The following is a 22,101-nucleotide window of genomic DNA, read 5'->3' as shown; positions in this document are numbered from 1 at the left end:
AGGGCAGAAGCATGGGTCAGGAGGACACAGAAGGGAGGGCCAGCCTGGAGGCCCTCGGAGACACCCCACCCCCACCCCGCACAGGGACCCACAGGGCGGCCGTAGCAGGGTAGTGGAGGGGGCCTGGTTCATAGAGCAGGCACTGGGTTCTGATCCTACCCCAGCTGTGGACTGGCCTTTTGCCCATCCAGGGACTTCCGGGGACGAGACCGTCCATGTCAGGCACCCACAAGGCATGACCTGGGGCGGCAGTTCTTCCTCCACGAGGATCACCTGCCACAGACAAAAGGAGCCCCTACGAGCCTTCCCATTGGAAGTGTCTGCCTCCTCCTCCATATGATATTTAACCCCGGGGCCCTGGGCCTGGCGTAGGGGGAGGGTCACCAAGAGGGGGTTCTGCGTGGGCAAACTGCACCTCCAGGGAAGACAGATGGTGGGCACACAGGCTTGCTGGGACAGGATCAGTGTGTCCAGGGCCTGGGAGCTGGCTGGGGGAACCTGAGTGCAGGGGACTGAGGCTCCGTGGGGCAGGGGATGCGGGGGGTGGGGGCTGCACCTTGCCAGGCGCAGGAGGCCACCCTGTTCTCCTTCTTCAGCCCTCTCCCCGGTGCAGGACCTTTCCCCTCCCCAGCCTGCTCTCAGGAGACACAGAGCCCTTTCCAGAGCCCTGTATGTTATCCCCACAGTGAAGGCTGGCCTGACCCCACACACCTTCCAGGAGGCCACCGCAAGCTCTGCTGTCTGGGCTCTTGCAGATGGAGCAGAACACGCTGAGGAAGGAAGGGGACACAGCCCGGCCAGGAGCCAAGAAGGAACGACCGAGGCAGGACAGGGACAGGGCCCTGAGGCCAAACCAGCAGCTGCAGGTTAGCGGGCCAGAGTATCTTCCTGCACTCCAGCCTGGGGACGGGGGAGAGGATGGGGAGTCCAGGAGTGTCTGGGTCTCAGAAGAGTGCTGCACACCACCACCACCCCACAAACTTGCCTATGCAGATGGGAAGAACAGGCTGGACCATTCCTATACCACAGAGATGAGAAGACATAGCCCCAGACGACAATGGGGTCTACCAGGGTCACAGCTCAAGTCATAGGCAGAGGAGGAACCAGCAGCGGGGGCTCGAGGGACCCCTCCTGGTCTTCTCTCCGAGGCCCCATGGGATTGGGAGCATGGTCAGGGGACCTCGTGAGTGAGGCATAGACCAGAAGAGCACGTGAAACACAGGGTCAGGGCAGACCTGTGGGCAAGTCCTGGGGCTGCCCCTCTGCATGCTGGGGGCATCTGCCCCTGCTGGGCAGACCCCCTCCCTCTGCACAATGACTGGGCAAGAGGAGCAAGGGGAGAGAGTCGGCCTGTGACACCAGCAGGACCCACCGGTCCAGCCAGGCAGAAACTAGGATGCCATTAAAACCCCGGAGTGTGAACATGTGCTCACCTCTAGACCTGCTTGCCAGTGCCAGGTTGGGGCCTGTGCCCTGCAGACAGTAGTGCAGCCAGCTGGGGGCTGGAGGAAGGGCTAGCAGCCCCAAGGGGAAGGCAGGACACCTGCCTGGGGAGACTCCGTGCAACACGCTGATAGGAGGGCAGCAGGTCCAGAGAGTGGAGCGGGAACCGGCCTGAGACCCACGGCTCTGGGAGCTGGCAGCCCAGCAGCAGCAAGACCTGGCCCCAGAGGCCGAGCCACATCCTGGGGTCTGGCTGCAGGCTACATAGGCCCTGTGGTGCTGGGACCCCCACCCACCCATAGCCAGTGACAGGCCTGGAGGAGTACATGGGCCCAGACCTCCGTGTCCAGGTGGAGGAAGGGGTGCAGATGGGCCAGCATCCCCAGCCGAAGGCCCTCCAGCAGCGGGATCCCAAACCGCCACTGGGGGATCCAGCCAACCCTGGGACTCTCACCCTTCCATCCCGTCACTCCCACGGCTCACCGAGGGCCAGAGCGAGGATCCCGGGAGGATCTCTGTGCCCTTAAGGTGAGTAGTGATGACAGTTCCTGGATCAGAGGTCAGAGTCAGGAGGCAAGAACAGTGGTGTATGTGGCCTTGGGCATGGACCTACTCTGTCTCCCCAACCCCCCACACGCACCTGCTGGAGCTGACCCTCAGGCCCTGAGCCATCAGAGACCTCAGAGCCATGGGGTCAAAACCCTTATTTGACACCTGAGGGAACTGAGACCCAGAAAAGTAAAGTGACACCCAGTGTCACCCCCAAATTAGTGTCCTGAACCCACGAGCCCATGTCCCAAACCAAGAAGCCAAGGAACAGGAATTTCCTTATCATTCTGAGTACTTTCATGGCCCGAAGGGAAGAGGTTTGTCCACTGCACACAACTGCCTCTGTCCTGAGGACCCGCACACTTGGGCGTTGTCCCTGTCTAGCAGCTGGTGAGCCTGTCCACCATCCAATGTTTCTCTCCCACACATGGCTCCTCTCCTCAGGAGCCACAGAGCTCCGCAAAACCCCGTGCTTGGGGGCCCTGCCAGCTGGGCCTGCCCCCGCACCTGAGCTCCTGTCCCGCCCCCAGGTGGCCAGTCTGAAGAAGCAGCTGGACCAGGAGGTGCCTCGGCGTCAACAAGCCCGCCTCAGCCAGGCCGCCTGGGCCAGAAAGTGAGCCCGGCTGCAGAATGGCCCCAGGCAGCCTGCCCACCACAGCCATGATGGGCAGTCAGGCCCCTCGAAGCTCCCTCCAGGAAAACCAGGGCCTCATGCTATTCACAGAGTGTGGTGCAGGCAGCCCCAGCCCCGAGCCCACCACTCCCGCCCCAGGGGGCCTGTGTCACTAACGCTCTGCCGCTCCCCCAGCATAGCGCTCCTCCTAGCCCACAGGACACTGTGCTCCAGGACAGTCCTCCGCCGCAGGGAGCCACCCATAGCCCGCACCTGTCTGGCCCTGCTTCTGCTCGGACACACTGGTCTGGGCCAACCCTGGGAGCCAGGCCCCGGCAGGCCGGCCTCCGTGGCCATAGGCTGCATTCCGTGCCCTTGGCTCTATAAACACGGGGAAACACATGGAAAGTATTTCCACCAACTGGAGCCAAAAACATAATGTCCTGCGAGGCCCAGCCACCACTTCCCCACATCCAGAGGCCACGGGACCTTCTATATCCAGGAACAGCAGGCCCGACCCAGCGGCAGGTGGCTAGAAATGACTCAGAAGCCAGTCCCCGTGACTCACGGGCCACGAGAAGCCCCAGCCTGTGAGAGTTCAGGCTGTTACAGAGCCTCCCACTTTTCCAGCCTATAAACTCTGGGAAAATTCCTGTGGGAACCCAGCCCTACTTGCTGGGAGACCGAGGCAGCCATCTTGATCCTCTGTGGAGTGGCCTGTTGGCATTTTCACTCATTGCCCCATTCACACTGGTCCCAGCGGCTTCTCTCATAGAGGATGTGGGGCCACGGCTGGGCAGTGGGGTCTGCAGCCACAGGTGCTGGCTGCCCTCCGGGGCGTGGGCACAGCCAAGGGAGTTCGGGCTTTGTAGCCGTGGCCCAGATGGGCCATCACCAGCTGTCTGTTGCCAGGTTGACCTCAAGCTTAAAGCAGGCTGCTGGTCGGGCTTTGCTTTCTGCGTGAACACAGGGATGGAGTTACCACGGGGCATAAAGGGTACAAAAGCAGTGGCTGGAGAGAGACTGGCAACAGGCTTCGGTCTGCTCTCTGCTCTGCCTGATTATTGGGGATTGGGTTGAAAAGGATTCTGAAGTTCAGCTCAGGCTCAGAGGGGAGGAGCTGGGGGACAATTAACAATGGCCACTGTGGGCAAAGAAGGTTTTAGCACTGGTATCTGCATGTGATACTCACCCATCAGGGTGGATCACAGGTGGGGGAGGGGAGCAGGCGGCCGCACACTGACTGCTGGAGAGTGTTCTGCAGAATGGGCAAGAGTGGGGCCATGAGAGGGAAGGGGCGGCCCTCAGGTAGCAGATGGACCCCCAAGCCCCCACCCCCAGCAGAAGGACCCAAGGGATGGGGGTGTGAGGAAGGGACAAGAGGCTGGAGATGCAGGTGTGTGGGGGCACTTTCCTCTCTGCCTGCCTGTGGCACCCACAGCTGTCACATGCGTCGTCTCTCTGGACCATAGCTCCCAGCCCAGAAGAGCTACAAAGATGCTCATGGGTGAGAGGGAGGTGCATTGCAGACACCAGATGGGTCAGGGTGGCTCCCCGGTATTAAAAAGGAGGCTTCCCTTGGGGCACCTGGGGGTTCAGTCGTTGGGCATCCGCCTTCTGCTTAGGTTGTGATCCCTGGGTCATGGGATGAGCCCCACATCAGGCTCCCTGCTCCGCATGGAGCCTGCTTCTCCCTCTCCCACTCCCCCTGCTTGTATTCCCTCTCTCACTGTGTCTCTGTCAAATAAATAAATAAAATGTTTTTAAAATATTAAAAAAATAAATAAAATGAAAGCTCCCCATAACCCGACTGGAATTCTCTATGGCGAAGTCCATGCTCTCCCCACATGCACAGGAGGGATGTTCAAAGCACCTGTGAGACCTCCAAGATCTGCATATTTTAATGAATAGTTCAATCCATGTAAGAGATGTTATTTCTATTTATTCAACATAAAGTCATATGCTTGGGGAAAAAAAGATTTTCCTAATGGAAGTAAATTGGTGTTTTCTTAAGCCTCCCAATAGTAGGACACTGAAAATTCCCGTGGAACCAGGAACCAGGCTCTGTTTCCCCAGCATCTCCCTGGAGCACCAGCTGACACATGAGGAGATGGGGACTCCACAAGGCTTTGCTTCTGGACCAAGGCCACAGGACAGTCAGCAAGAGGCCAGGTGATGCCCAGAGGCCCCACACCCATGTGGCCAGTGAGGCTGCAGGCCCAGCGTCCTGTTGCTGGAGGACAGAGACAGGCTGGGGACACCAAGCAAGGTGAGGCCCAGTGCCTGGGGTGCTGGAGCCTGGCTGGGCCTCCTCCTGTCCTCACACGCACCATCCACCCCACCCTCCTGGAGGTGAGATCCTGGGGCAGGGGCCAGGCAGAGCGCACGGGAACCAGGGCTGGATGGCTGTTCATGCCCTCCCTGGATGCTGAGGGGAAAGGCTCCCAGCTTCTTCCTTGGCCGAGGTGTGTGGAGGCCTCCAGCCTGGAAGAGCCCGGCAGCCCCAGTATCCGTCTGGGGGTCATCAGCCCTGGACCAACCCTAGCTCCACCCCCTGCAGCTGTGTGATCCTGGACGGGCTCTCTGGCCTCAGTCCCGTCAAATGGAGCAACTCCACCCCACAGCGGCATGGGGAATCCTCTGTGAAGTATGGCCCAGATCGGCATCATCAAGAGCTCTCGGCAATGGGGGGCGGCACCAGCACGCCATAGCTCTCACGGGGGCACCGCCAGGCATCTGGGGCAACAGCCTTCTCAGGAGTCAGCGAACAGGCCCAGTGCCCACAGCATGGTGGGGGCAGACGGAGTGGGGGGAGCCGGAGAGCCACAGAGAAAGCGCCACTCTGGGGGCCCAAGGAAGGTCATGATTCCCATGGCACAGAGCAAGCAGGAGAGGGTGAGGGGGCACCCTGAGGGGACAAATCCCGGCCTTTGAGGGAGGCAGAGCCTCCCACCACAGCTGGAGCAGGAAATGGGCCACAGGACCAAGGAGGCCAGCTGGAATCAGGGTCACTGATATTCCGGCCTCTAAAACATTCATATTTTTTAAATAACTGCAAATAAAAAATTTTTTTGAAGATTTTATTTATTTGTCAGAGAGAGTGTGAGAAAACACACGCAGGGGGCGTGGCAGAGGGAGAAGCAGCCCACCTACTCAGTAGGCCCACCTACTGAGCAGGAAAGCAGGAAGCCCAATATGGGGCTGATCCCAGGACCCTGAAATCATGACCTGAGGAGAAGGTCCAACCAAGTGAGCCACCCGGGTGCCCCGCAAATAAAAATTTTACAAAAAACATATAATAAGAAAACCACCACCCATAAGCCATCAGTGCAGATCCTAAAATTTGAGTTCTTTCTACTGGCACATGTACAGGCCGGTGGCTGGGGGGCCAAAGACAGTAGACGCTGCAACGAATACTCTTTCGAAAGACTGGTAGTCAACGTTTTACTCTGAGCTTTGTCCCATACCATTAAAAATGCCACCGAAGCATGATTTCACCTGCTGCCGAACCTCCCAGCAAAAAGCCAGTCCCTGGGCCCCACAGGAGCCCTCCTGTGGCGGCTGTCCCTGGAGGCTGCAGCACAGTCTGGAAGTGGAGGCTTTGCCCCTGCGCCAGGGGCAGGAGGGTGAGGCTGCAGGGCCCTACCCGCACCCAGCGGTCTCTCATCACCCGAAGACAGAGCCCCAACCTGAGCCAACCTGTAACCATTTTTGGCCTGTCCCTGCGATTCTCTGGCTCAAAGTGTTTCTAATTCCTCTCTGTTGTTTGACCAAATGAAGCAGCAGTGAACATCCCAGGGAGTAAATGTGGAAGCCTGTTCTGGTCATTTCCCTAAGACCAATAGCGGCCATCCCGTTGTGGGTGTCCAGCTGCATGGGGGCTCCATGGAGGCCGTTCCTCCTTGCTGCACATTAGGGGAGAAGCCGAGTGGGCCCAGGACTCAAGGACAGTCCCTTCGTGTGAGGAATGCTGTCATCCTGAGCTAGGTGTGCCCGTCTCTGCCTCAGTGGACCAGCTGTGCCAAGACCCCATCCAGCCTCACCGTGTAATAACAAGGCCGGGCGGGCTTCCACGAGAGCTGGACCCAATGGCCCTAGAACCTCCTAGCCTTGTTCCCAGAGCTGCTGGGGACGGGGGTTACCTGGGGTTAGGGTTATGTGTTTCTTGTTTCACATAGGTCTGGGAACTCCTGGAGAGGGAGCTATGGGAGGGGCAGACCATCAGGCTCCGCCCCACATGCAGCCCCGCCCCACATGCAGCCCCGCCCCACATGCAGCCCCGCCCCACACGCAGCCCCACCCAGGGTCCCTGACCCCAGCCCTGCAGGGACCCCACCAGGTGCGTTCTGGGGAAGGACACTCCCTACCTTGCCCTGTATGGAGCCCCTAGTCCTGAGGTATCCCAGGGTCGGCTCGAGGGCTCCCCCATTGAAATTGCACACATACCCAGGCCCTGAACTAAGCTGTCACAGGCCTGTTGGGGAGGCTCAGATTTCCTGGCCGCAGGAACATGAGCCTGCTTGATAAAAACGACTTTGGTTTTGATAAATGTGGACTTTCTGTGGCAGAGACAAAGGCGCCCTTGAGTCCAGAGGGGAACCTAAAACAGCACATTGCTGAAAAGTATTTCCTGATAATATTTTTAGCACCCGAAAAAAAATTTTTTTTCCCTTTTTTTTGCCTGTGGAGTTATTGGGGCTGGGTGGGGAATTCGTTTTGTTTTGGGTTTTGGTTGTTTTTTTTTTTTTTTTTTTTTTTTTAATGTACTGTCCTGCAGTGGTGGGGCCTCATGTTAACCCCCCAGACCAGGTACAAATTGGCCCAGACAGCCAGGCATGGGCCCCAGGTAGATAAGACCTCACTGGGGACCACGACCCAAGGGTCTGCCTGTGGCTGGCTCCGACCTGGAGCTACAGGCACCTGCTCTCTGGGGTGGCGCCCAGGCCTAAGCATGGCCTCACCAAGCCACCCAGGGGACATGCTTGTGTGGCCTGGTTGGGACCCCTTGTCTAGGGCAACCACTGCCACCATGTCTGAAGAAACAGTCCTTTTCTGAATGCATCTAGTGGGCACTGTATCCCCAGCCCATCTAGCTGGGCTCTGGAACAGCCCTCCTCCCCCCAAGTCTAGCCCAGAAATGGGTCTTGACTAGGTTCCCTGGACGCATGTGCTCAGGAGGGGGAGCAGAAGAGGTGCCCGTGGGCAGGTGGGCAGCTGCTGGGTCTGTGAGCAGGTGTGTGTGAGCAGTTGTGATGGAGTGTGGGTGTGTGGGTGTTTGAGTGTCGTGTCCATGTGTGTGAGAGTGTGCATGCGTGTGTGTGTGACTAAGCGAACATGAGCAAGTGGGAACGTGCCCTTCCTCCCTGGGTTCCTGCAGAGAGCCATGTGAACTTGGGATTCTTTTTCCCGCACAGCCCTGGCCATCAGATGTCATTTCTGACTTTTGTCCTCCAAGGCCACCCAAGGGAGGCCTTGATCTTTCTTATCCTTCATTGGAAGCATACAGTTGTCCTGCTGTCCTGGGGCGTCCCCAAGGCAGGAGCCTGGCCTCAGGGCTGGCCCTCTCGCAGCCGAGCTCAGTGGAACTAGGGAGCAGTTTGGGGGGACCTTGTTCTCTGGGTGGTGCCTCCTTAAATTCTTCCCTGATTCTAGCCTACATCTGTAACCCGCAGAGTCAAACCGTCACACTCTGAGGACCTGTCCACTGTTTCTTCAAAGTCACACTAATGTTCCTGGCTAACTGCAAAACAACAGTTGCTCACTGAAGACATTCTAGGACACACAGAAAAATACAGAGCCAGACATAAAAGCTCCCAGAAATTCAGTGGTAGTGCTGGCTCTTTCCACTTATTCTTGGTGGGTCCCCGTTGTCTTCAGGCGCTTCGGGCTTGGCTCACAGTCACACATCTCCCAACGCCAGATTCTGAGGGCAGGGAGGATGGGAGAGGGTCCTGCACTGAGCCTGAGGAGGGACAAATGTTCAGAACAAGGTGTGAGGTCAGTGGTTCCAGGGGAAGAAGAAGAGCTGGGATGGCCACGAACTTGGAACATGGAATCTGGGCTGTGGGCTCCATCCACCAAGCCCAAGAGCATCTATCCACTTGCCCCCAGGCCCACGTGGACCTGTCTTCCCCACTGACAGCCACTAAACCCAGGAGTCTGCTGAAGAGTCTCTTGCCGTGAGGTTCCCTTAGGATCCTGAACCAGTTGGGAAACCTCCCCAGGAATTTCTCCTGATGTGGCTGTGCAGGGCACAAACACCTTGTCTAATGCCCTGAAGTCCCCCAGGCCTGGGGCCCTCGCAAAAACAGAGGGAAACCTCACCTCCAGGGCCAGGAGCAAGTAAGTGTCCACAGGCCCAGAGTTTGGGAGCTGCAGGGGGCTGGCCTCTAGCCACTTCCACAAGGGTAACCAGGCACTGTTAAGCCAGAGTGGCCCCAACTGACCACTGTCTGCAGGGGGTGACAGGGTCCCCTAGCAGGACAGAGACCCAGACTTAACATCTCAGGTAGGATTTAGGGTGTGTCTCAGAATTGCTGTTTGGGCAAGGTGCTTCCATTGGGCCCGCCCTAGTCTGGCAACTGTGGACCCACGGAGGAGGAGGATGATCCCCGCCACAGGACGCTGGTCGGCGAAGCTCTCACCTAGGCAAAGCTTTTGCCGAGAACCAGAGAGCTGCGCCTCAAAGCCAGCGCGGGCGCCCCACCCTCCCAGAGGCCTGGCGCTTTAAGAGCGGTGTTATTTGCATGACCCCGCCCAGTCCCCCGCCCAGGTCCAGTGACCGCCCGGCTGGATATTTAAATCGCGGCCCCTGGGGCGTGGCCGGCCCTGAGCGCGGTCCCGCACTGCGCCTTCCTTCGCGGAGCTGCGACCTGAGCGCAGCTCGGCGGAGCGCGCGGAACCCCACCGACTGCGCGCCGCGCGCCGCGCTCCTCGCACTCCGCCCGGCCCCGCCGGCTCCGGCCCCGCACAAGCTGCCAAGCCGTCCGTCCCCGCTGCGTCCCCGCTGCGCCCCCGCTGCGCCCCCGCGCTGTACTCGCTGCGTCCCCGCGCTGTCCCCTCTGCGTCTCCGCTCTGTTGCCGCGCGGTCCCCGCTGCGCCCCCGCGCTGTCCCCGCTGCGTCCCCGCTCCGGCCCCGCTGCGTTCCCGCTGCGTCCCCGCGCTGTCCCCGCGCTGTCCTCGCTGCGCCCCCGCTCCAGCCCCGCTGTGCTCAGCTGCGTCCCGGCCGCCCATCCTCGGCGATGCAGCGCGGCGCCGCCTGGGCGCTGCTCTTGGCTGCGGCCCTGGGGCTAGGCGTGCGCGGGGTTCGCGGCGCGGTGGCCCTCGCCGACTTCTACCCTTTCGGCGCGGAGCGCGGCGACGCTGTCACCCCCAAGCAGGACGACGGCGGCTCGGGTCTGCAGCCGCTCTCCGTGCCCTTCCCGTTCTTCGGCGCCGAACACTCCGGACTCTACGTGAGTAACCTCGAGCCGCGGGGGTGCCGGGGAGGGCGCTGCGCCCCGCCGCTGCCCGCCGCCGCGACTCCCGCCGCCGCCGCCAGCAACTTGGCACCACGGCGGCCAGAGGTGGAATGAGGACAGCGCTTCCTCCCTCCGGCGGCCAAGGCCGGACAGCGGCCCGCGGGAGAGGCGGGCGGGGGTGGGGTTCGAACTGCAGTCGGGCCACCTGGGCGAGGGGAGCGTGGCGAGCCCCGGCTCGGCCTCACCCGCCAGGAGCTTGGGCACCCCGCGCAGATCGCATCTGCCCAGCGACGAGTCCCCAGCACGGTGGGGGGAGTCCGGCCCTGTCCTGCTTCTTTCAGACACATAAGTGTGGCAGTAGCCACGTGCTTCCTGGGGCCTCAGTTTCCCGAGTGAGGCACCCGACTCTTTCAGTTCCTCACTGGGCCTGAGACGGCCTCACCCTCTCTCCTGGTCAGGCCCCGCCCTGAGTTGACACCTGAGGCCCACTGCCAGGAATCTGGGACCCATGCCCAGCAATCAGGGCAGGGCCTGCTTCTCTGCAGACCACCTCCTGTGTCTCCTCTGGCGGTTGTCTCCCTTTCTCCCTTGGTCCTGAGTCCAGGAGCTGGTCACTCAGGCCCATAGGTCCCAAACAGGACTTGGAGAGGGAGCTAGGGACTCAGGAGAGCAGGAGCTGCTCCGGCTGAAGGCCGAGGCTGGAGGGCTGGTTCTGTGTGCTGCTCCCAGGGAGGGACCCTGGGCCACAGAGGGCATGAAACATTACAACTCATCCCTGCTTGGTGCCTTTACTATGAGGACCCCTGGGCACTGGCACCCACTATCCTCTGAATCAAGGCTAGAAAAGTATTGGGCCAGCCTGATGGTACTTCCCATTACCTCCAACACTGTCACACCAGCCATGGCCTCAGCCACTTTCAATACCACTGCCACCGTCTGCCCTGCCATCCACCCACACGAGCACCACCCTCTGCATACCCCTGTCTGCGCAGCCACCTGTTCCATCAGCTCTCTCCTCCCCACCACCTTCAAGGCCACCCCCACCCCCACTCACATCTTTTGCACTATGGACATCCTCACCCAGCTCTGTCCCAGTGGCCTCCGCCAATGTCATGCTCTCCCTCCACCAGCAGCCACAGCACAGCCTGGCAGCAGCCTCTCCCTGCACCTGTGCAGGAAGGCTTCCGCACCTGGGCAGCAGCATTTGCTGATGGCAGTGGTGGGAGGGGCACACATTCTCTGTGTAGAAGTCACTCTGCTGAGGGTCCCCCGGGACAGGATGAACTTGCAGTGGTACATGGTGGACAGTGCAGAGTCGTGCTCAGCATCTGCAGGGGCCAGATGAGGCCCTTGACTCTTAGCTGTGGGAGAGCTGGGGATACTATTCTCACAGAACACTATCAAAATGTACCATAAACATCTGGGCCAGGCTCAGCCTTCCCATCAAAGTCGCAGGTGAAAATATTATTAAAATGGTCGACCCTCTTAATAGCCTACCAAAAACGTCTACCCTTGCCAAAATAGCCGGGAGAAACGGCTCTAAGGTGGAAAGATCTGCTAGGAAAATAAATCATTTCATCAGAAATGAATATTACAGCAGCTAACCAAACATGTATCTCCATAAAAGCCTTTTCCTGAAACAAAAAGAATATTGGAGTAACACTTGTCAGCATGGATGCAGTGGGCAGGCTGTGCCCTCTGGGGAGTGGGATTCCTGAGGGAGCAGTGCCCAGACACCTGCCGGCAGGACCTCGGGGGCACTGTGGTCGTGGAGGGCAGGGCAGCCGGTGGGAGGCAGGTTATGATCAAAGCTACATGAGAGAGGGGAAGGTGTTTGCCCCATAGCATGTGATCCTGGCTGGTGCCTCCTGTGCCTGTGCCTGGACTATCAGAGGGCAAATGGGGAAACTGAGGCTCGGAAGGCAGATCCCAGGGCCTTTTGGATCACCCTGTCGAGCTGCCTCCTCACCCTTCCATCTCAAACTCAGTGGAACCCAAACAGAGATCCTGCTTCCTCCCTGGACCCACCATCACCTTCCGATGCCTCCTTCCTTTCCCTCGTCCCCTCATTGTCGGAGCCTTGGAAACACATCCCACTTCCCAGTGTCGGCACCATCACAGCCCTGGGTCTGGCCACCGTCCCCACTCGCCAGGGTGCAGGGTGTGTGTAGGTGCCTCCTTGCTGGTCTTTGTCTCCTGGTCCTGCCCTTGGAGCCTGTCCATAGGAGCACTGACAAACATGAATGAGACCCTGCCTCTCCTTTCAGCCCCCAGCCTCGAGGCTGGGTGGTTTGGCCCCCAGAACACCTTCCAGCCCCCTCTGCTCCAGCCACACAGAGCAGGCCCCACTCAGGGGTGGCGTTCACCATTCCTGCAGCCAGGGCTCTTCCCCAAACTTGCAGGTCTTGATGAGGGCCCCCACTCCCCTCCTCCACTGTGTCCCCTGTGCTTGCCCCTGACCCCACCATTGTTGTTTCCTTGCTTGGTGTCTGCCTTCCACCTGTGGACCTGTGTCCTGCAAGCCGTGTCAGGACAAACTCACAACATGTATTTATGTATTCTGAAAGGAGGCAGTGGACATGGCACGTGTGTGTGTGTGTGTGTGTGTGTGTGCGCGTGCGCGCGCGTGCATGCACATGCACGTGTACGCACAGTGGACGCATTTCCTGGCTCTCTCCACTCAGGGAAATGAAAGCTACACTACCCCAGAGCACCAGACTCTCCTGGTGCTCGGCTTCTGCTTGCCAAACGTCAGTCTTCCTGGAAGGAACTAGGGCTCTATGGAGACCATACGCTCCAGGCAGGGAAAGTGCAGAAGGAGCCTGGGAATCAAGCTCCTGAGAAGTAAGACGTGCTCCAAGAATGGTCGGGATGTGGCAGGAGGACACAGAGGGCTTCAGAGGGCTCCCTGGCCATATGGGGACAATCAGCTGAAAAGACTGGTAGGAACAGGTTTTCATCCATTAGATAAAGAGGGAAGCAGGGAGCTTGCACTGGTAGAAGTCCACAAGGGATGTCATATGGGAATGAGGGGAAGGACTGTAGACAGCAGCGGCAGCGTGTCAGACTTCACTTTCCTGACCTGGGGCCTGCGCTTCCAGCAGAGGGAGTCTTTGGTTGTGGGCAGAGGGAATCGTGTCTGCCCCTTGCTCTCAAGCAGCTCAGGAAACATTATGTGCAGACAGACAGACAGATGAGGGGAGAGCCCGCACCCAGTCACATCCGAGTGGCGGGTAGGTGGGAATAGAGTGGGAGGACGCTCCTTGTGGTGTTTTTACAGTTTTTCTGTCTATCAAACCAGAGTGAACGCCTGAATGTTCTGCTAGAACAGCCTTCTGTGTGTGCTGCCTGGAGCACCTGGACACACACCCGGCCCCCGGGAGGCCACCCCAGCCCTCTGGGAACAGCTCGGGCCTCCCCGCCCCTTAGCTCGCAGGAATGGCACGAGGCCAGAACTGGGGAGCTGGAAGGGACCAGCCCACCAAAGCCTGTCCCTCCACAGCTCACGGTCAGAACCTGGTGCATTCCTCCCGCATCGACTTGTTCATGCTCTCATTCCAAACCCTCAGCCAAGCCCCCACACTGAGGCAAGAGCTAGCAGCCATGTTTTGGTTTTCATATTAAAGTCATTCCTGGGGGCACCTGAGGAGGGGCTCCACAAGTTAGGCATCTGACTCTTGGTCTCAGCTCAGGTCATGATCTCAGGGGCGTGAGGTCGCACCCCCATGTGCTCAGCGTGGAGTCCGCTTGAGCTTCTCCCCTCCCTTCGCCCCTCCTCCTCTCTAAAACAAAGTCATTTCTGTCTATTTTGTTCACTGTACTGTTCCGGCTTCCAGAAGGCGGCCACAACTGGAAGCTGCTCAGCCAATGTCTGTTGTTAGCATTCTGGTCAGTGCGATGAGACATCCACAATCCCACCACCCAAAAATACTACTTTTAACATTTTGCTGAAATTCTTGACCCATTTTTGAGCATACCTAGGGTCCACAAGATAGACCTTGGGGCTGCTGCTTCACACAATTCCTGTTTCCCATATTTCTTTCACTATTTTATGTCATGAGCACTTCCCATGCCTTAAATTTGTAGAAACATGCTTTCTGGTGACAGTCTAATATTCCATCATGTGGCTAGATCAGAATTGATCTAGATTGAATCAGTTGCTCTATTGACTGTTGACTGAGTGGGTAGTCTCAGTGGCCCCCATGAATTAATGACAAGGGCACAGGTGCCACCTCTCCTCTCATTTACACGGGTCTCCTGTCCTGTCCTTTCCTTACAATACATTGCTCCAAGTGGGCTGACTGAGTCTGAAGGAATGCATCTCCTTACTGCCCCCTGACACACCGAAAGGCATCCTCGTGGGCACTGTCCTCTCCTGGCCCCCAGGGAGGCTGCTCCTATGGGTCGGTGAGCAGGCAACTGGGGGAAAGCACCAGCTGGTTTCTCCCCATCCTTTGTCTCTGAGGCTGGAGGGTGCAGACTTAGAGTCTCATTGTCCATAAACTGGTTCTTTACAAAGTGGAACAAGTCATTCATTAAACACCTACTGTGTACATAGCCACTGCCCTGCTCCCTAGCCCCAGCACTCAGCAGAGACAGAAGTCTGACTGCACAAGCTGAGTGCAGGCAGAAGGAGTGGGGCAAGGACAGGATCCAGGCTTGGGTCCTTCAGCCCAAACCCTTCACGCAGCAGGGCAGCCTGGGACCACACCGTCCTCTGAGCTGGCCCGGGGGTAGACCAGAGCGGGCACAGCCCCTCGGACCCCTGCAGGCTCCTCTGGTCAGCAGGAGCATGGGCACAGCCAGCTTCAGACACTTGTTCAGTCGGGGTTTGGGATGAGGCTGGGGCCCAAAAGTGTGACTGCTGTCCACAGAAGGGGGAAGAGCAGGGTGAGTCTGGGTGTATGTGGAGAGCAGGGGACACGCCGGGTTTGCATGCGGGGTTCATCTCCACTGTGGGGGCTATAGGAGGGCAGTGGACCCCACGTGGTTGCAGGGATGTAGGATGGCTAAAAGGAAGGGCCTCTGTCCAAGGAGTGGACCAGGCTGAGGGGCAGCAAGGTCTCCGAAGAGACAGGGAGGCCACAGCTCAGGCAGGTGATGGGCACAGAGGAAGGAAACTGGTGCCCAGGTGCTGTGGGCCTGTATTCTATAGGGAGGCATGTCCAGGGGCCATTGGGGAGCTGGGCTCTAGGCCCGAAGGGACACCTGGTTGTGGGGTACCCAAGGAGAGGCAAGGAAGAGGCTTTGTCAGGGCGGGGGCGTGGGGCGGGAGCTGCATCTATACCAGGAAAAAGAGAGATGACAGCATCAGGGACAGGACGTGAGACACAGGTACTGGGACACCAGAGAGGCAGCGCCTGTGGGTGGGGGCCACGGGCAGCTAGCTGAGGGCAGAGGAGAGGGTGGCCGCAGGCAGCCTCCGGAGGACGACTGTGGAGGAGGGTGAAGGGGGAGGACACCGCAGGAAGTACAGCCTGGGGCTCCCAGCGCAGGAGGGCTTGGCCTGGGAGGGAGGAAGGGAGCGGCTGCTCCTCTAGCCGAGAGCTCTGCTTTCCCACCCTCCCTGGGAAGCCCTCCACCCAGGTGCCCGGGCCCAGGAAGTGGGCCCTGAGGCAGCTTCCTCCCCTCCCCATCTGCCTTCGAGGGTCCCCCTCCTTCCCCACCCCGCCCCCAGTAGCCCTGGGCGCTATTTCCTAAAGCAGGCTCTAGCTCTGCCCCAGCTCAGCCAAGGGCCAGCCTCCCTTCCTTCCCCAGCCGGGTGCTCGCAGCAGGCTCAGGCTCTCCAGGGCTCAGACCCGACCTGGCCTGTGAGCCCCAGGGGCCCTGCCCACTCACTGCCCTGCAGGCCGGACTCCAGCCCCCAGCTGTGCCGTGGGAGGAATCCTAATTACCCAGAAAGCTGCCAGGAAATAAAAAACATGCCTACATTTTTCAAAACAAGCTTATAAAAGGCCTCAGGGGCTTTATTGTTTTATTCTTGGCAGAGAAGTCAAAGCAGGAACCAAGGCCCCGCCCTTTTGGATGTGATGTTTGCAGAGCTGGGGTGCTGTGGCCTCGGGGTCCCTGGCCGCCCTCCAGGCCCGCCCGGCCACGCACAGAACAGCCGCTCCATCCTGCAAGGGTGGCACTGCAAGCCCCTGAGCTCCTGGCTCAGGGACCAGCCAGACACACGTCACATACTTTGGGCTGGAAGTTGCCTCGGAGAGACTCTCCAGGACATTTCCGCTCTTTCCTGGTTTTATCCAAGTCGGAAATGCCGCCAGTGCTATCCCTCTGTGCCTTTCCTGAACCAGTGGGGGACTGGCCTGGGCCTGCAGGAAGGGGGGGTGCCCTATGGCCTGCCCAACACCACACTGCACACGTGCAAGCACACACACACACACACACTCACACATACACTCATATACATATATACACACTCACACACATACACTTGCACACCCCCACACACTCATACACGTAACACCCTGATACACTTACACACATACATGTACACCTGAAATGCATACACACATACCCTTACACACACATATATACATGCGCACGTACACACTAATACATTCATGTACTCACACACCCCGCCACATGCATGCACACACTCAGCACATACACATATATAAACACTTGTATACACATACACATATTCATACACATGCACACTCATAAAATCACACACTCATACACACTTATACACATACTCATACACAGAAACACAATCATATATGTACATATACACATACTTGTACACATATACACTCATCACACAATCACACACTACCTACACTCTCATAGAGATACACACTTATCCACATACACTCATACACACTCATCACACACTCCCACTCATACACATGTTCCATACACGGCCACACATGCATCCGGGCACATGCCCCTCTTGCCACCCCACAGGTCACAGAGCCACTGCAACTTCCTGTTGCATGCGATGGCTTCTGGGCCACCCTGGGGACCTGAGCAGCTGCTTCCTTCCCGGGACCATCAGCCTGCTCGGAGGGTATGGGACGCCCCCTTGTGGACTGACTGCAGGGCTCTGGGAGAGAAGGTGACAGGCAGGAGGCGGAGGGCGACAGCTGCCGGCAGCCCACCCCTGCACTCAGTTCCTGCTGCCACAAAGGCCTCACGAGACAGCCAGTGTACAAGTCCCACCCCGGGCTGGGACACCTCGGGAACGGCCTCATTCCAGCAGCAGGTGCCTGCACATTAACGAGGCAGCCCGTGTGGGAGAGGCCTGTCTTGGGGAGACCACGTGATGACCAGAGCGAGGCCCCGGCCAGTGGAATCTATAGGAAGGGGCTGGGAGGGCAAATCAGAGGCTCCTCCTTTCTCTCTGCTCCTGGGGTCTCCCTGTATTTCCATGACAGTCCCAAAGGGCTGGGGGAGTCCCCCACACGGGCCTCAGGTCCTCATGGCCAGCCTAGTCAGGGTGGCTGTACCGGGCCCGAGGGCCCAGCAAACACCCAGGCCAGGCCCATGGTCAAGTTTCTAGGAAGCCAGTGGCTAAATGGCATGCAGGTGGACCCCCACTTCTCTAAGTCCCACATGGGGATGAAATCTACCTCATTCAGCTAAGACACTTGCCTGTCACAGGGGGGTATCTGAGGGGGATTCCAGGTCCAATCCTCCCTCCTCAGCCTCCATATCTTCATCACATGTCTTATAAAGTACTACTGCACATAGAAAAATAATAATAAAATCAGTGTTTTGCCAAGTGACATTTGCCCTGCCCTGAAGCAGGAGAGGAACCCTGCTGAGGGGTAGAGAGGGGCTGCTGCATGGAGCCCCTCACCCCCCCAGCTCCCTGCTCTGGGTCTGCTGACCCAACCCTCCGGTCCAGCTTGCACTGGACCCCCACCGTGCAGATGTTCCCATCTGGAGAAAGAAAGTCCAGTGTGGTTCCTGCCCAGGTGAGAGTGCCTGCCAGCAGCCTGCTTGTTCAGCCCGGGGCCCCCACCACCTTCTCGGCTGTGGTCCTGGCCCAGCCCTGCCCTGGCAGGGAAACAGGGCCGGCTTGTTCTGCCTCCTGCCTGGACCCCTGGGCTCCAGGCCCACAGCCCAGGGGTGGGGGATGGGGGGAGGGCAGCAGCAGTCTGGGGTGAGGACAAGCTGGAGGCCTCTGCACGCACCACACACACCTGGGTGCCGGGCTTGACTTCCAAGCGGGAGGAGAACGCAGTGGTCTGAGGAGCCACAGCGGAGGACAGGCCAGCTGAGGGACGCAGGGAGGGCAGTATAGGCTCTGTCCACCCTGGCAGGTGACCATGGCCGCCTGCAGCTCCAGCTGAAGCCCATGGGCTCTCACTGCCTGCTGCCGTGGACTCTACCCCTCCCATCCACGGGTGCCTTTTGTGAAAGCCTGTGACTTCTCACCCTTAACTCTCTTCCTGAACACATGCAGAAGAGGGGACCCATGACATGTGCCGCAAAGGGACAAATGCGGTGCAAGCCTCAGTGGGCCCACCCCGTTATAGCAGCCCCCAGCCCCTGTGTGCTCCTTGTGGTGCTGCCCTAGCCCCTCTTACCTGCCCTCCCAGCATGCATCCCCAAGAAGACCGTTTGGACACTATGTCTGACGGAAGTTCAGGGAAGCCTTCTCTTGCACCTGCTGCCTTTGCTCCAGGCATGTTTAGGGTCACCCACTTGGGGTATTGTCTTAGTTCACCTTTGCCATTTAATTATCTGGAGAGACCACAATTGTTTGACTGTGGTGGACATCTGGAGTTTCTAGTTTTAGGCTCTTCTTAACAACGCTGCGTATGAAAATTCTGGACCATGTATCTGGGCACCCTTCACACACATTTGTACATAGTGAGACCGCTGGGCCATGGGGGTGCACCTGTCTTCAGCTGATTAGACATGTCGGCCCACGGGTGTTCCCACCGCACGACACCCCACCAGCATGTTTACCATCTGGTCGTTGTGTACTGATGTGTTAATATGATTTTAACTTCCTTTTTATCAGTGAGACTGAACATATCTTGTATATATTCGCTAACTATTGGATCTTCTCGTTTGTGAAGTCTTTCCCCTTTTGATCTGTGTGAGTTCTTAACAAACCCAGGTCACAAACACTTTAAATTTCTTTTTCCGTTCTATGCCTTATTTCACCCTCTTTAATGGCATCTTTGGGTGAATAGGTGTTCTTAATTTTAATATAATATGTGTCCTTCTTTGTGTTTATGATTAGAGGGTTTTGTGCCTTATTGTAAAAATCACCCCCAAAAGTCAGTGTCCAACACTGACTTTCTCCAACAGTGTCATTGCTGAATTGCTTTGTCATTCACGATGAGGTGTCACACACCCCCTGGAGCTGGGCTCTGTATTTGGGGAGCGATCAAAGGGGCAGGGAAAGGAGACACGTGCTGCCTCACAGCGCCCCTGCTGTGGGAACGAGTGTTTTGCAGGGCAGGGAGGTGGTCTCCGGGCTGTCCAAGTCCGGGGCACCATGGGCGATCTTAGTGTTTGTCCGTCTGTCCTGTTCTTCTTGAGAGGGCCTGCGTCATTCTTGGCATTGCATTTTCATATAAAATTTGGAACTGGCTTATCAGGTTACATGCATACACATACTTGTCGGGATTTTTTTGAGACTGCTTTGAATATATGGGGGCGTGTAGGTGAACAGGTATCTTTACAACACTGGGTCATGCAATCTGGAAACATGGCGTGCCTCTAGACTGATTTACATCGTCTTTAATGCTCTCAGTCAAGCTTTAGAATTGACTGCAGAGAAGCTTTGAGCATCTTCTGTTAGATTGATTCTGAAGTACTTATTATTTTTATACTGTTGTTAATGGTGTCTTGAATTTCTATTTACTGCTGGTATGTAGATTCATGGTTGATTTTTTTACATTTCCTAATTTTACATTTAACAACCAAGCCTCTTAATAGTTTTACTAAATTATGTGGAGATTCTTTTGGATTTTCTACAACCGCATTCATGTTGCACGGAATTCAAGGCAGCAGTGTTCCTCTCTGTAACGTATTTTTTATTTTTTGTTTCATTTTTCTTGCCTTGCTGTGTGGACTCAGGTCTCCATTGAATTGTCCAGTGGAAATGGTGTTAACACGCTCTTTATCTTGCTCCCAATCTCAAAAAGAAACTTCCGTATTTTACCTTGAAACACCTTGTTTGCTCTTGTTTATTTTGAAGACACCCTTGATCAGATTAAAGGTGTTCCCTTATATTCCTAGTATTCTGAGAGTTTTTATCACAAGTGGATGTTGACTTTTATCAAACTCCATCTCTATACCTAGTAAGATGATCATGTGCTTTTCTCCCTTAATCTGTTAATCATTTAAATTGATTAAATCAATGGGTTTTCTTTCTTTTTTTTCATGTGACAGAGAGAGAGAGATCACAGGTAGGCAGAGAGGCAGGCAGAGAGAGAGGGAAGCAGGCTCCCTGCTGAGCAGAGAGCCTGATGTGGGGCTTGATCCCAGGACCCTGAGATCACAACCTGAGCCGAAGGCAGAGGCTTAACACACTGAGCCATCCAGGCTCCCCGAATCAATTGGTTTTCTAATGTAAAGCTTAGCTTGTATTCCTCAAAAAATACAAACTGGCGGGATGCCTGGGTGACTCAGTTGGTGAAGCGTCTGTCTTCAGCTCAGGTCATGATCCCAGCAAGCTCAAATCGAGTCCCAGATCCGGCTCCTTGTTCAACCGGGAATCTGTTTCTCCCTCTGCCTCTGCTGCTGCTCCCTCTGCTTATGCTCGCTCTCTCTCTCTCTGACAAATACATAAATAAAATATTTTTTTAAAAATCCAACTTCAGGGAGCACTTGGGTAGCTCAGTTGGTTGAATGCCTGATGCTTGGTTTTGGTTCAGGTCATGATCTCAGTATCAGGAGACCCAGTCCTGTGGCGGGGTCCATGCTCAGCCTGGCATCTGCTTAAGACTTTCTCTCTCCCCCTCCCTCTGCCCCTTCCTCTGTTTGCATTCTCTCTCTTATTCTCTCTGTCTCTCTAAAATAAATCATTTTTAAAAAATCCAACTTGGTAGTGATGAATTGTTTCTCCTATGTATATATTGCTGGATTAATTTGCTAGTTTATTGAAGATTGTGGCAACTTTTGGCATCAGTGAGACTGCCCTGCTGTTCATCCATGCCCTGGCTTTGGTCTGAGTATCATGATTGTGCCAGTCTCGTGAAATGAATTCTTTTAGTTAGAAGGACTGATGTATTTCTGGAGTTACCCCTTACATGTTTGCTGGAACTCACTGGTAGTGCCATCTGGAACTTGAGTTTCCCTGGGGGAGTTTGTGCTGATTCAATGCCTTCAATAATTATATTTTTAAAAAATGGGTTTTCTATTTCTCCTCACATTTGATAAGTTGTATTTTTCTAGGAAAATTTCCGTTTTATGTACAATTTCAAGGTTGTTATAACATGAAACTGTGGCGGTCTGGGATTTGCTGGCTCTCCTCCCTGGCTCATGTCAGCCTGTTACAGACTTGAGGGTGCTGGCCGGAGACCCCAGACTTCTGGTCTCTATGGAAGCATAGATGCTGCTCCTTATGGTGCAACAGGCAGCAAAACCCCATTGTCTGCATCAGGGCCTCTTGCTCCCCACATCCCACGGGGAACAGAGGGGCCCCCACTGTGAGTTCGTGTCACAGCCAAGAAACACTGAGCTTAACGAAACCTGCCTTCTGTCCACAAGGGACACAACACTTCATCCCTCAGGGCTGATCTCTGCAAACACAACCCTGAGGTACGGCCCAGGGAAAGCAGAGCCTTGCATTCTTGGCATACCCAGCAACAACACTCAAGGCACTCAGGACCCAGGGCAGACTGCCTCTCCCCACAACCCACCTCCTTGGCCCCACTTGTTCTTGGCCAAACTCACATTTTCATATGGGTCTGCCACTCCGTCAGTCCCTCCAATTGGTTGGACCACAAAGGCCAGGACCACACTGATGTGATTGGGCTTACAGTGCATGTAACTGAGGCTGCTATCCATTGGGCTCAGAGCAGCAATGGCAATTGACACAGCAGGGCCTCCACCTTGCCCCCA

General features: G+C 56.7%; 2 protein-coding genes across 20 annotated transcripts in view; both read left to right on the top strand.

Annotated features, from left to right (window-relative positions):
- The window catches only part of CROCC2 (ciliary rootlet coiled-coil, rootletin family member 2), a 62,793-nt gene extending 56,382 nt beyond the window's left edge, over positions 1-6,411 (top strand). For 2 of the 12 annotated variants that reach the window (XM_045066885.1, XM_045066884.1), the window contains exons 31-33: positions 687-866; positions 1,794-1,971; positions 2,523-4,584. In XM_045066885.1, the coding sequence (XP_044922820.1) occupies positions 687-866; positions 1,794-1,971; positions 2,523-2,535 (371 nt within the window). In that variant the 3' untranslated portion in view covers positions 2,536-4,584. The other 10 variants (XM_045066893.1, XM_045066888.1, XM_013051878.2 and 7 more) reach the window with 9 other exon arrangements.
- Positions 6,412-9,431: 3,020 nt separating this feature from the next.
- Positions 9,432-22,101, top strand: part of SNED1 (sushi, nidogen and EGF like domains 1) — an 82,400-nt gene continuing 69,730 nt past the window's right edge. For all 8 annotated transcript variants that reach the window (XM_045066903.1, XM_045066897.1, XM_045066902.1 and 5 more), the window contains exon 1: positions 9,432-10,059. In XM_045066903.1, coding sequence (XP_044922838.1) covers positions 9,847-10,059 — 213 coding nt within the window. In that variant the 5' untranslated portion in view covers positions 9,432-9,846. The remainder of the gene's footprint in view (positions 10,060-22,101) is intronic.

The sequence above is a fragment of the Mustela putorius genome, unplaced genomic scaffold (genome assembly GCF_011764305.1).
Source record: "Mustela putorius furo isolate JIRA1106 unplaced genomic scaffold, ASM1176430v1.1 tig00003869_pilon_pilon_pilon, whole genome shotgun sequence".
Classification (NCBI taxonomy): domain Eukaryota; kingdom Metazoa; phylum Chordata; class Mammalia; order Carnivora; family Mustelidae; genus Mustela; species Mustela putorius.
This window is presented reverse-complemented; position numbering and strand designations above follow the sequence as displayed.